This window comes from Mycteria americana, chromosome 2 (assembly GCF_035582795.1).
Source record: "Mycteria americana isolate JAX WOST 10 ecotype Jacksonville Zoo and Gardens chromosome 2, USCA_MyAme_1.0, whole genome shotgun sequence".
Lineage (NCBI taxonomy): Eukaryota > Metazoa > Chordata > Aves > Ciconiiformes > Ciconiidae > Mycteria > Mycteria americana.
The window spans coordinates 133,797,509-133,812,932 of NC_134366.1; the positions used below are offsets into that span (position 1 = coordinate 133,797,509).

The following is a 15,424-nucleotide window of genomic DNA, read 5'->3' on the forward strand; positions in this document are numbered from 1 at the left end:
GAGTTATCTCCAGTACCGTGGCATTAAAGAAGTAGATAGAAGGAAACTGGCTGCATATTTATGCAGCTCCTGCAAAGCTTACCTAAGCTGAAGTTTGCATCTGCTGTCTTTGTTGTCTCTTTGGTGGAAGGAACATCTTGAATTGTTTATTCCTTCTCTCAGCTTTTCTGTGTTCACATAATCCTGTCCATTTTCAACATTTTTGACATTTAGGTCACTTCCAACCCCAAGCCTGTCCTTGAGAAGAATCCCTTCTTCTAGCCTACATGGGCTCAGCCATTTTATTAATACTCCTGTGAAGCTGTTTATGAGAGAATGACTTCTCTCCAGCAGTCTTTTTTCTGTCCTGCTTAGCTCTTTAACTCCTTTAGAGATTCCTTTGACTTAACTCTGTTCACTCCGGTGGAGAATTCGTATGCATATTTGCAGTACAGCTGCCTTCCTACCTAAGTCACAAGAGGCTCTTAGCAAATGACGTTTCATATTTTGTTAATTCCAGTCACCTATTGCAATAACAACATCTGGGACTCTAGAGAGTTCAGAAGCTTTTTGACACATTCTTGATGTTTCAGAACAAAGGAATAAGCCATGGGTTGTCATCTATAATTAGCTGAGGTGGCTCAGAAGAACATCTTCAAATCTAAATACACATTTTGTCATCATCTACAGGGGATTGTCACGGATTCATTCAGGGTATGTAAGTAAAAATGGATGTTTTATGAATGTAACCTGGGTACATGTGATAAAGGATATGCAACTTTAATTTGATACAAGTGTTTTAATTCCCCAAATGGAAGCACTAGGCTAATAGTGAAATCTAGTTTTATTAACTCACTTCAAAAACAAACACAGTTCCTCTCCAAATCAAAATCTGGCTTCTCTCAAGCTGAAGACATTTCTGCCATTTTTGGCAGAAATTATGTGAGAGCATGTCTCGGTTTTTGCACTGCTGAATGTAAAGCTTCACATGATTTAGCCTCAAATAAAATTAATGGCGTTAACTTAAATATAGTTTGCTCTACATTTTCAGCTGCAGTAGATGGTTTCCTTGCTAGACAAGAAGATGGTTGGATTTGTGTTATTACCAGATTAGACAATTGTTTTATAAGTATATATGTTCACTTACAAGATACTCTGATACATCACATACTTGCACATACATAATTTTATTTATGATTCCTTGAAAATTTCTGACTATATCATAATACCTCCAGAAAGAATGAAAGACCGAGGTATCACGGAAGCATGAAGTACCTGCTGTAAAAGCCTTACGTTATAGTTTTCCCAGCTAGGGATTCTAATGTTTAATGGAAAAAGTAAAAGCTGTATGTGCATGTCATCATTCTGTTTTTATTTTGTTATTGTTTTAAGGGAAATATTGCCAAATGCCTTGTAGCACTTTAATAGCTAAAAAAAAAGTATCATGCATGAAACATAACCATATTTTTTATTTATTCTTTCTATGATGCTTTCACTGAGAACAGCCTAAACTGTTTCATGAAATTCCAAAACATCTGCATGGACTGGGGCTAGCTATAATATAGGAATCTGTTTTCTCAAAAAGTGGAAACCAGGTGCCTTTCCGCCAGCAGCAGAAGGGATGCTGTTCTCCTTGTACGCAACAGCCAACTGATTAAAGCCCTGACCAGGAGACACGACAGTTCGGCTGCCTACTCTATCAAGAGATATTCAGAATTTTATTTCCAAAAGAAATGTGCTAAACCCCAGCAGCTGCTTATTTCAGGGAGGAGTGAGCCAGGATGCAGTGCTCCCCTACATCTGAAGCTTGGCCACTATGCAGAAAAGAATGTGGGATTCACTGGGCCACAGAAAACAAATCATGGAGAGAGCACACCTGCACATCTGCATTCACTTAGGAGTGGGGAGATGCACGATCTGGGAGAGCTGACATATTTTTTGCCTTTGTATATGTTAGGCAAGTGCTCTCACCACATACACATATGAAATGGGAAACTAACACCAACTTTACTGTTTGAGTTTTGGGGTTTGGGTTTTGTTTTGGGGTTTGGGTTTTTTTTTTAACATGGTCTCCATTTTGCTTTTTACAAGTAGCTCAAACTTTATCATGTGTATTCACTGCAGTCTTAAGAGACTCGAATTCCTTAGGCTGTTCAATTGTATTACGATATAGGCAGTGTAACAGATATTTTGGGTGCCTGGAAACTCTCTGGTTACAAATTGTTGTGCTAATGGCATTAAGGCAGTGCTAGTCTTACTAGGTATGACCTTTAGTTTTTTTATGAAACATAATTGCAGGGTGGTGGGCTGGGAAAGCTAGGTCTGCCATACACTTCATGGAGCAATTTTACGTGTCCAAAGGATTTGCACTGTCCACAAAACTGAAAAATGTCCAATGCGTTTGTTGCAATGTCAAGTGAGGACACCACTTTGACTTAGATACAATGTCAGAGTTTTGAAATATGCTTGAGTATTCTGAATTTGAATAATATTCTTCTTGCTGAGAGGTTTTAGCTTCAGCCATAGCTGCTAAAATATGTCTGCATGAAACTTGAAGTTGTGTCACTACACAGAGAGAATAAAAGACTCATTTAGCCAGAGAGAACAAAACAGGGAAGAGAAATCTTTGTACTATTCAAACAGTTAAACTTGTACTGCTATAGTTAACGTACATATATGTACCACTTATATGCACATATTTTATGCATGTTAAATACATAATATGCATATATTGTTACATAAATATACATAGATGCACATGTATAATATATGAAAGTATTTAACATTACCTATATATATATATTTGTATTAAATATATATACTTGAAAGATGCAGCAAAAACTCTGATGTCAGCCAGAAAAAAGGCTGGTTAAGCTAGAAAAAGTGCTTGTTTTATGAAAAAGTAAAATTGCAATTCGCAGCATTTTGTGTAATGCTGTACAAATTACCAGATACCAGAGACTGCATTTCTGGACCTGAACAGTACTAAAAGTTGCAACTAAGGGCAAATATAAAGACACTTGTTTACAATGCAAAGGCTTAGTCAGTACTATAAGCAATATGGCAATCTGCATAGCAGAAGATATAATGCTTTGTAATGTGATTTTTACTTTACATATCAATTCCTACACACATGAACAAACTCAACAACAGCCCCCTTAATTTAAATCATTATAAAAAAGGAGAAAATACAGGAAATAAACTGATAAATTAAATTGGGATTCATGCATCCCTGACATATTTACACAATCATGTGTTTACCTTATTTACTGGGTGGTAGCCCTATTTTATAAAGACATCACTAAAGCATTTAAAAGTGTACTAGAGATGGGCTGGCAATCCTATTACTGAAGTTGCTGGTGACACTTCCACTCTTTTCAGTTATGATTTTGCCAAATAACACAGTCTAAAATTACACATACTAAGTGTGTGAGTAACTTCTGTGTGTGTGTGTGTGTGTGTGTGTGTGTGTGTGTATGTGTGACAAACTCCAACTAGAACTTCTCAGCTCAGTCAAGAATGCATCCAGAGGAAAACACCATATGCCTCCCAAAAAATGTGGGTGCCTTTCCTTAAGATGCAATGGAAGAGGGACTTGAACTCTGGAAGGGACAATGACAGATTGTGTCAAAGATTAATATCTCATCTTCCCATCAAATGACACTCAAATTTATAAACCTGTACCATCTGAGAAAGCAGCTGAGACTATTCCTCCATGTGGGTTTTCCCAGTACTGGTTGCTCTCTATGATGAAGAGCAGGTAGCCTGTCCCTCATGTTCACCTCCAGTTTCCTTCACTATGCACCCATTGCTATGAGTGTATGAAGGAGAAATGAGGATGCAGAGGACAAGAGAAAGACTAGGAAAAAGACTGGATGAAGTAAAGGTTTGCTGTTGAAGAGAAGAGAAGAGAAGAGAAGAGAAGAGAAGAGAAGAGAAGAGAAGAGAAGAGAAGAGAAGAGAAGAGAAGAGAAAAAAGCAGAGCAAAGTGGGCAAAGGGCTGAGTATCATGGCGGAGCCCACCATCCTCATCTGATACTCCACTCCCACCCCAGAGCTTGGGATGGAAACCAATGTTCCTGAATTTCACTGTTTTGCTGTCAGGCAGAGGCTAAGAAATCTCCTGGCAAAAGGAGATTTACCCCATTTCTCTGCAATCTACTATTCTGACTATTCCAGCATCTCAAATGGCCAAGATGACTGCAGTGAATTCAACTCCAAGTCTGGTCCACTCAGGTATAACATGGCATATGTCCATTTCTTTGCTTTTCAGAAAAATGAAGACTTGCAAATAAATGCAGAAAAACATACGCAAACACATACAAGCCCTACACTCACTAGTTGTTTAAAAACTGGCAGTACTTCATGAAAAAAGTGGCAGAATCAGTGTTCAAAAGTTAGGAAACTGGTAGAGCAGCTGCTTTGGGAGGTGTGAGGCACCTGCTGAGCTGGAGACAGGGGACCTGAGCAGCACTCTTGCCTGATTGTGCCTGCCTTTTCCCACAGGCAGAGTCCTCTGAGAGGTGAGAAGGAAGAAAGTTTGATAATTGGGTAACTCCTATCATTTGGATAGCAAGAAGATGTCCTGATGTGATGTGAAGCACAATTGAACATCTCATAGCTGCCAGCCAGCTGACCCTGAAGTCCTTGGAGCTCTGCTATGAACATGAAGGGTATAATATTGGTCAAATACTCTGAAAAATGACGTTCTAGATGTCCCAAGCAGGACACCCAAAATTACTGAAAACCTGATTTCACAATGATTTAGTTGTGTTTAAAAATATGGACAATACAAACTTCCAGGTCCAGAGTATTACTGAGAATGTCTTTACACTAAAACACTGCTGGGATGAGCAGCACAGAAAATCCTATAAAGAAACAAGGTTAAACAACATGCGGTAAATACAACACAGGAGCTCCCAGGGTGAACACCTGATTATAAGCATATGAAATGAGACTCACACAGAGTGCGATATAAAGTATAAAACATACCATGTGAGCAAATCATTAATATTGTATTAATGCACTTTTGGAAAAGGTATGTTACTTTTGGCATGTCTTAACTTTTGAGAATGAGGTCTTGGAATCTTAATAATATTCTCTAAAAGTAGCTTTTATGGATGATAATACAACACATAGACATAAAAGACCAGATGGACTCCAAACAATCTTAATAAAGTATTATACATATTTCTTCATGCTTACATGCTTGTCTAAAGAACTACAACTCTTCTGGTGCCATATAAATATTTAATAATGATAATTTAGACTATACTGATATAATATTGCACCTGGGTATTTTACATCCTTATTCCAAAATGGACTTGCTTTAGTTACATGCCAGCTCTGTTGGATTCATTAAGCGTGTTCATGAGAGTAAGCAATTAGGACTCAGCTTCATTAAGTTTATATTTTGATACTTTCCACATTAGAGGGAAACCTTACATTATGGGCAGAATTTAAATAATTGCTTAAAAGTTAAGAAAATGCTTCAGTGCTTTTCTGACTAACAACATATTTAAATATATGCACAAATGGCTTCATGCACTGAAGTGATCAACAATCTTTTAAATTTTTTTCTAAAAACAAACCTCAGAAGATGCCATAATATACTTTTTTCTCTTTCCAAAAAAATAAAAGCAAAGTAAAAATCTCAGGTTTTTTATGTGTGCCATTTCAAAATTAAGCTATATAGAGTGTTATGTAAACAGTCCATGATGTGCTGAATAATAACATCCAAGTTATTTTCATGAGTGAAAAGTTGGCTTCATGCATTTCTTCAAAACCTATTGGAATATTTTGAGCTTTTTAGACCTATCTTTTGCCAATATGCAGGCTATTTTAAAAAAAATTGTTTTTTGTGCACGTGGTATCCTTTCTGAAGGCAAGCAGTATTTCTAGAACCAAACAACCCTAAGACAGAAATTAAAGGTACCCTGTAAATCACTTTAACTAAATGCATTAGTATTTATGATGGTAGCTATAAAATTAAAATGCCTAAGACACAACCTCCAAAAATGAATGAAGTAACACCCATATTTCAAACTTCTAAATTCAGAACAAACACTGCCCAATAATACTAAGATAATGTAGAAAGATGCATGAAAGGTCCTTGCATGGCTAATCCTATAGTCTTCCCCTGAAAATGTGTACAAATTAATATAATATACAGAGAAGTATAGTGCAGGACCCCAAAAACATTTAAAACTAACGAAAAGTTCTACTCATGTCATATATGCCAGTCCTTCATACTGCCATCTTTACCTCTAAAATTGATCTTATTTATGTAAGAACAAAATACATCTAAATTTGTTTTGATAGACCCAAAACAAGTGATTCTGAAGTTGCTCAATTGGTTTTTCACAGTGACACAGTGCAGTAATTTCACATTCTTGTGCATATTTTAAAGTCTGTTACAAATTTTAAAGCATCTATTACAAAATTATGGGCACTAAGAATGTTTGTAATAAATCAGTTTAGAAAATTTCTTCTAGCTGTGTACTGGGGATACACTGGTGTGTTCCAGTATAAGAGCCTTACGGTGACCTATGCTGTGCACACACTGCTTGCTGGATGTAAAATGGAAATTTACATTTTCTTATGAAAATTTGCTATGTGAGCTAAGCTTGACTTTTTCTGTGCTCTGACTGCAAGGTAAAAAGCAGTACTTAAAGAAACCCGAAACCAAACCCAGGCATTTTGGGTAATGATATGGTTTTTTCCCTTATAGGTAGAATGGTGACTGCCTGGCACAGCTTGTTTGTTATATTGAGGTCTTTTTACCAGTATCTCCTTCCTCTGTTGGACTGCGATGATACTCCCAGACTGGAGAAGTGCTATCTCTATGACCAGAAGGGAAAGGATATCTTTTCATGGAGAGATGACTGTGTTTATTGAGCATTTGCACCTTAAACCTAAGTTTAAGGTGCAAATGCTCAATAAAACCTAAGTTTAAGGTGATAACAAACAAGGCTATTTGCACTAAATACTATGGTGCTCAGCACTATATAAATGCTGAAAATGGTTTGCAATATGTCACTATATATATGTGTGTATGGATATACATTATGTGTTACCTTGGATACAAGGCTTGCTCTGTAGGCAGCTAACTGCTTCAGATATTCCTTCTTGGCAGCTTCAGTTTTCTTTTTGTATACCTAAAAACAAAGAGTGTCACATTGGTAAATTAATCTGGTTTTGTTTTTATATATCACTGGTATGTCTCATGCATCTTCATAAAGTCTTTCTAAGTAAACAGCCTTTCCTCCTCATATTGCTTAAAGAGTGAAATAATAAACATCAAATATTTTAAAGAAAATATTGTTCTAACTGTGAAACACCCTTTAACTACCCAGCAGTACTGAAAAAACAATATCCCTCATAGCATCTCAGGTTTAATTGTTCAAAGTGAAGTGCGGGGCGTGCTTGCAAATGGGACCTTTAGGGATGGGGGAAGGCAGGTGTGGGCCTCTCCACTGGCTTCCACTTGTGAGACGAGTTAAAACCCTCTGGGGAAGATGAGAATGTGCAGAAAGACATTTGAGCTAAATGAAGGAGGAGATGACGGCACCACACAGATCAGCCAAGGGCCTTTCTCTCTTCCCCAGATAAGCTGTTGGGGGCAGTCAAAGAAGCTTCATGGAGCTGCTAAGGATAATAAATCGTTAGTCATTATTCCAGTCTTGATCCCATATCGGTCTAATTAACTTCTCAGGAGCATGGATCTATTTCTGTACATTTCTCTCAACTCACCAAATTATCTTAAATGCAGCATGTGCACAATCTCATAATAGATTAAAGAGCTTGGAGAATCACTTCAGTTTTGCCCAAATTTCAAGATCAAAGATTATCTGCAGGGTTAGGCAGGACCTCATAGCACTACCATAACATGACGTTAGAAAAGCGTACATAGATATTTAGCGTTGAAAGTTTTCAGGAGGAGAACCAGTTTCTGACCCGTGGAGCCTAGCTAATGACTTGCTGCTAGCCATGTCAGTGACAGATTTGGGAACAAATCAGCATTTCTCTTTGCAAATATTATCATGAGCTTCTCACCACTTCATGTTTTTATTTTTTTTCTAAAAGAGTAGACTTAGGAGCTATGCAAGCATCTTGGCTTCATGTAACTAAGCAGGACTGACTCCTAGCCTTCCATGTTGCAGGGAAAACCTTAAAAAACATCCAAATGAAAGGTTTAAAAGTCAGGGAGACAAATAAAGGGAAAGTAAATTTACTTTTTTTATTGCTGTTATATTTCACAATTTTTAAGTCACATGCCCAGAGCAGAGATTAATTCACGTGTTCATGGGCGTTTGGGATTCACAATATTACACAAAATGGAACTGCAACTTTGAGTCTCTGCTGTCCACTTCTCCAGTCAAGTGTACAACCTGGGCACCTGCAGAAAGCCTCCATGAAGAGAGTAAAGACTGTCCACCTTCCTCCTCCCACTCCACGCTGCCTAGTTAACTGGGCTGTCGATTCAAAGGTAAAAGATGGGCAAAGCTATTTATGACAATTTTGGGGTGTTCTCCTGAATTCCACAGCTGAAAAACACACACGTACATCTCGTCTCTAGAAGGATAAACTTTATGAATCTTTGAAGTGATCTCTTTTGATCTTCCAGTGTTCTAGTAAAACCAGTAGTCCTGTAATGGAGAGGGCTTGGCAGCACAGAGTGCGCACACAGAGGACAATACAGTTGCAGACTACAAAGTGAGAGTGGTAGTGTCAGGCTGGAAGGATCCAGTACAACACCATTTTTATAAAGAATGTGCTCGTGAAACATTTTTTTGTTTCACTGAAGCTTTGCTTTCAGAGGCAGAACAAACCTCAGATACAGGCTGGCAAAACTCAGAGGCTGCCTAAAAGGATTAAAGATTTTGCTTCCCAGGGAAGCAAAAGATCATAATGGAAACAGAGAAGTCTTAGGCTTCTAAAATTGTAAATATAAAGACAGAGAGGAAAAAAGATTGGTTTTAGCTGTGCAACTGTATCTGTGCACCCTTGTAATTTCTCCAGATTAAGATAAATATATAGTGTTGGCTGATCTCCTATTGTTTTGCAAAAAAAATGGTAGCAATTTGCTTTTTAAGTTGTAATCACTTGTGATTATTAGGGAAATGTACTGTTTGTTTTGAAAATGAATAAAAAATTAGTCAACAATCTGTTCCTAGCTGCTAAAATGAATTTAGCTTGACCTACAGAACAAAGACGAAGTTATACCGCTTTGTATATTGCAATGCCTCTGCATCATTCTGATAGCCAGTTTAAAAAACAGAGCTGAACAAAGAATTTTACACAGAATAATGATCTTCAAAAGATCATGTATCTACTGCTCTCACATTGAGTTTTATTTTGCATTACACAAATATAAAAAATATACACTCCTGCTGTGCTCTTACAGTCACAGCATATTGAAAGAGTCCTCTGGGACCTGACTTTTCCCTCAAATAGTCATATTGCACAAGGTTAACTCAATAATATGAAGCTAACAATGATTCAGTAAATCTCCATCTAAAACATCACTACTTCATAGGAACGTCATCATACAGCCGTTATTTAATTATTTCCTACCTATAGATCTAGGTAGGAAATAGACAATGTTCAGTGTACGCATTGTCTTGCCCTTTTTTCTTGGGTCTTCCAGTGAGCCAATAATAGTCACATGAACACCATGTCTTCCATAGTAAAATAAACATTAACCATGTAATAGAAGGTCATTATAGTAAAAAAGTCCTTAATGGCGGGGGAAAGGTTTTTGATGACCCCAGCCTGCTTTGATGTTTTGCATTGGCCAGAATGGTCCCCACAGGCTGGCTTGTCTGGAGGGTGGTCAGCTTACCCCGCTTCGTCCTTGTAAGGGCACTGGCATGTCCTCTGAGGACAACAGCTTGAGCTCTCACTGTCTATATGCTGTTGTCCTTTTGAAGATGCCCACTGCTTAGGTCAGCATACAAGTGGGTTGATGATCCTCATGCTAGTTTTGGAAATTCTGATTGGTCCTGGTTTATACTAAAAATCAGGGTAATTTCGGTCTGTCTGGGGAGTTGTTAATTTTCATGAGTAACAACAAGGGCTGGCTGTCAATATTCTTCCCTGAAGGCAAATGAATGCGGCCCTGGCAGTGGGTACCAGTTTGCTGACTTTGTGCTAGACTGGACTTGTACTGGGAGCTTATGAAGGCAGGCAAGTGGGAGGCGTCCTCAGCATTTGTAGCACCACCTCAAACAGGTATGAGCAAGTCAACTGCCCCTCCCAACCTCTTTTTTTTGGCAGCTGTGAGAATTTTTAGCCCTCAGGCTTAAATAGTTTTGTGTTGTAGTAAGTATAACAGAGTTGCATCCTCGCAGCGCTTTTGGGGAGGAAAAAGGCTTGTGTTGTCATTCAAGTGTGCTCTAGAAAATGGCTGAAGCTCTTTCGAGTTTCATGCTTAAGACAGTGCCAAATTATGAAACACATCATTTCCAATAATACATTTAACATTCTTCCTGTAACAAGAAGCAGGCTTCTGTTCTGTTGCTTATCTACAGTGTATAGTGGCAATATTTAATTTTATTTTTTACATCTCAGAAATCTCTTATAAGGTCATTTTCCCCTCCTCCGTCAAGCAAGCAACAATTATTAAATAAGTAACTTGACAGGAGCATATAGTTATGGAATTAAGTCATTTCTAGCTTGCCTTAATTCAATTAACATGATAATTGAATGTCAACTGATTGTCATTCAGGCAGTAAAGGCCCATTCTGATTCAGCAGCAGATTTGTTTCCTTACACAATATTTTATTTTCTATATTGTCCCAGTTGTGGATATTGAATGTTGGCAGAAAAAACATCATTTCTATATATGCAGGGTGGGTCAGCTTAATTTATTCTTATTCTTTTCAGCTTGTTATAGAAACCCCAAAACACCAAGATTACATTCATTTGTCTACAAATGGAAGCTGCTGGTATTATTTTCCTACTGTGCTTCATGAATGCAAATTTACACAGCATAATACACAGGTTCTTGGTTTACTATTTAATTACATTTCCAAAGTGCACCCAGTAAGGTAGCTTCAAGTTGCCTTACACTGTTTAGCAAAGCATGCAGCAATATAGAAGAAGATCCTTTCCAAAAGGAGTAAGTATGAAACTCTACCTTGTGCATAGAAGTATATAAGATAGCATTGGAATTAGGCCACCGGGGAAAACGAATGCCCTGGGCTCCCCCATTGGTAATGTAACAGGCTGGTACCAGACCCGAGGCCATTGCAATGGCACCCTTTAGCTCAGGTTCCCTGGGCTGACCATACATGTGGGCTACCAGTGCTGTACCAGCTTACATCAAGGGCTGAACTCTTTTTATTAATAGTGATACACATCCTTAAACTGACTGCTCCAAAGTTTCATTTGGAGATAGAGGGGTTGTGGGTTATATGGTTAGCCATAAGCACTCACACATGCTAGATTTACCAAATTAAAACCACAGTAGAATATCAGCACTTCTGGTTTATGATGCCAACTTCTGGTCATGTTTTGCTTTATATATTTTAACTGCTGCTTAGTTCTTGTCTTCCTGGATCATAAATTCCTTGAGGCAGGCTTTGTGCCTCCTGTGCTCTTCTACATAATATGAAACTCATCACTGATATATATAGCTGAAATATACCTGTAATGCCTTGAGCCAAGTTTTTGTTCTGGTTAGTCATTTTTTCCCAATGAACTTCCTCTCAACTTGCTTGTGGAGGATTATCAACACATCACAACACACTACGCAGCAGGGCTCCTACCCTGTCCCATGTGGCTTGCACCCTTGTTCCCTTAGGGGAAAAGATCTCCCTTCCCCCAGTCATCATCACAAGAGCCAAAACAGGCACTCAAATGTCTGCAAACATGTCCTCAGTTTTGAAGATCAGGTGCTAATGGAAGAAGGCACCAGTGACTACAGTCCCCTTTGATAGTAGAGACTAGGAGACAGTGAGTTAAACTGACTGATGCTCTTAGGAGAAAAAGAGACTTTCAGAATTTGTGCCTCATGGTAGTCTGAAAAAGCTTTGTGTCTCCTAGCTGACAAAGAACATTACGAAGAACCATGCTACTTTTCTGGCTTTGCCTAAATAGCTGGTATGAGGATGACAAAGAAGAGGAAGTTTTCAGTTTATCTTGTGGATGTCTCCTTAGAGCTGACACTTGCAAGCAAGTTATATTTGTCTTTTTAAAATGATGTAACGGTGCCCACATTTTTTTTCGTGGAAGTGTTCCATAAACCCCAAAAAATCGTATATGCAAAAATAGCAAATCAAAAAGCAACATGACTGATTTTGTCTTTTTGGTCTCTGCAGTGTTATTACCCATGGGAGTGTCATTTTCACAGGCTACAGTTACAGAAATGGCATCTGATAAAATACAGTAGGCTGCAATCCAGAATTAAATTCCATATTCAGATTGTCGTTCCTAGTCCTACATACCTAGGCTCATAGAGAAAACTTGTATTTTTTCCAAGTGGGAGACATATCTCTAGTTTTAATCTTCTGATTTTGCAGCAAAGGCACCTAGAGCTGCACACACTTGTCTAAAATATGGAGAGAGATATTCCCACAGCAGCCAGAAAAAAAATCCTCAGAATTGCTTAATGGATACTGAAATATGTTACCATTTGATTTTTAATCTAGGTACATACAGTAACAGAAAGAGGCCCAGGGCTAGCTATATGGCTCAGCAGTCTCTGACTGTAGAGCATGAAAAAGACACTGATGACATATTAGAGGCTTAGGGGAAAGAATTCAGTCTTTCTGGCGTGCAGGGGAAAGATCACAGGCCAAATTCAGCTCTAGCACAAACAGTGAGACTCAATGGAGATCACTGGAAATTGCAGCCATTTGCGCCAGGCCTAAATTTGACCTTATAGGCTTGATGCTCACAGCTTGCTGGAGCGGGACTGTACATTTTATCAGAAGCATGTTGGATGAAAGTTGGGCACAAAACAAATGACATTAAACATATGATTTATGTGGTGATTATTTCCAGTTGCTGGTATTCTTTTTTAAAAAAATAAGGATGTGAGCCTGAATGGACCATAATAATTGGGCCTAAATCCAGTTTTGTATGCAAATGATTTAAAGCCATGTTCCTATTGAGCTCGATGTATGGATAAAGGGTGGGGAAGAAGAATGAACAGAAAATTGAGGCTATTATTTATGCATGTTGCTGCAGCAGTACTTGGAATCCAGGGTCCTTTTGGCCCAGCTCCTTCCAAGTACGACAAGAAGGCGAAGTGCAGTTAAAGTCAACGTTCATAACTCAGCGGCCACATGTGGTGTTTATCTAAAAGCTGTGTCTCTTGTGTGTAGCAAACAGATATTAGAAATTCACCCTGGGCTGGGGGCTATCTGATGTTCCCCATGACTTCAGTGCTCCCAGGAGGCTGCAGGAAGACCAAGCTGCCAGGTGGGCTGGGCAGGAGGCCAGCAGACGATAGCCTGCATTTATTACCCTATACCGAGTGAGATGCTGCAGCTCCTATGGTGACCTACATTAATTTTACTTTTTTTGCAGCAGCGGGGAAGGTTTCCCATCCTGAGTGCACAGCGCAGTCCTGCTCAGCCCAGCTCTGGGTGGGAGAGGGGGGTGCCAGCTGCCAGAAGTCCTACAGCAAAAATGCATTGCAAACGGGGGGCCTGACACTGCCTCCTTCTGAAGTCAGTGGAAGTTAAGCAGTTCAAGGTCTGGCCCTGTGGAAACCAAGGGAATAAAACAATCTGAAGACATAAATTTATATATATGTACATATATACACACAGACATGAGTTTGTGTCTGTGTGTATGCATGCCTATTCTTGGCCCATTTGTGTTCTGGCTCATTAAGCCCAGCTGCTTGCAGAGGAAGGGAGAAGGAGCAGACACCAGGGTGAAAAGCAGTTGTTTTAAACTCTTGACGCACTCGTCTAGAGGTTCAAAGGGTAGAGATGTAACTTCAATACAGCAATTTGTCAAGAAAAACAGTGGACCTCCCAAGCAGGTCTAAGGTGCAACACTGGTGAGAGTGACTTTGCCAGTGCAGGTAGCTGGGAGGGGAGCTGTAAGGTTGCTGTCTGTTGTGCCTCTTCTTGAATCCATTTTGCTTGTAATTCACTTTGGCAGTGTGCACACACAGATGTGCCTTTGCTTCCTATTCTCATTTACAAAAATAAAACAAAGCTAAATTTAAACCTTGCGTGGTTGTTTATCTACTAAACTGAAGGTACATTCTCATCCTCTTACACGTGTGTTAAAGTTATTCCTTGGAGATTGCTTCATTAGCATGGAAATAATAATAATAAAAAAATGGTCCTTTTTAAAGGGGGAACAAGAGGTAGATAAACAAACATCTGCGTGAGTATATGAGCATATATAAAGAGTGAACAAGCTGTAAATTTATGTTTTCAAAATGCTACTGACCACCTTGACCTGATGGTCTGCCTATCCTCTGGAGCTCTGGAGCTATTTCAGCAGCCACAATGCAGTCCCCTGAACTGTCTGATGTCCTGACACTGGGCCCCCCGCATGCACAGCCATGCAACGGGAACATGATGGCTCTTCCACCCATGGAATGAGCTTATTTGTCACGTCAAGCAATGGGACAGCGACACAGCATCGCGCCCTGGGAGGGAGGAGGAACTAGGTGAGGTGTTCCCAGAGGCCAGGCAGAGCCAAGGCCTCTTGAAACACTGACCTTGGATCCATTTTGATCTGACTTATGGTGTCTCATGTCACAAGAGATGCTTTGGAGATATGAATTGTTGGCCAGCATTACTTCTAAAGCCCCTCCTGATCTACCGGATTCATCCAGCACTCGATAATGTGCTGCGACGTCTGAAACTTCCCTGTGATCGAAAGATAAACTTGGAAAACATGCTTTGTTATTTTCCATGCCCAGATCAGTCTGGGTTATTTTTAGTCACCAAAATAGAAACCCTTGAAAGCTTGTGAGTTATAGAGAAAATGGTAACTGTATCACAAATGTTGACACTAATGCACAAGGACTTCAATTTACATAAGTATTAGTAACATACAATCCAAGTTCCATCAGATGTTAAAGAACTGCAGCTTTTATCTAGTGGGTCTTTGAGCACCAATGAGGAGTAAATGATTTGATTTTGTGAGCTCCGAGGATTTGTCAGCTGCCTCATAAGTATAATTCTGGCTCTTCATATTCCTGCTGCTTCTAATTTAGCAGGACAGGCTCATAATTGAAGCAAATTAACTATTTACACTTGCCACTTCTACCAGGGGAAGAGGACACATCAGCAGGAAAGAATGAGTGGGAAATTAAATTCTTCCCACTTGTGTCAGATCTGCCCTTATATAAACACATTAACAGTAATTTCATGAGGCGTCAAACATAGGAATAAATACTGAGGGATAAAATAATGAGGTGTTGCTATTGAGCTGAACTGTTGAAGCTAATATTACTGTGTATGAATTA

General features: G+C 39.1%; 1 protein-coding gene across 1 annotated transcript in view; it reads right to left on the reverse strand.

The window, feature by feature from the left end:
* TOX (thymocyte selection associated high mobility group box) overlaps window positions 1-15,424 on the reverse strand; it is a 226,107-nt gene that overhangs the window by 18,424 nt on the left and 192,259 nt on the right. Inside the window, exon 6 of the mRNA XM_075495718.1 lies at window positions 7,056-7,136. Coding sequence (XP_075351833.1) covers window positions 7,056-7,136 — 81 coding nt within the window. The remainder of the gene's footprint in view (window positions 1-7,055; window positions 7,137-15,424) is intronic.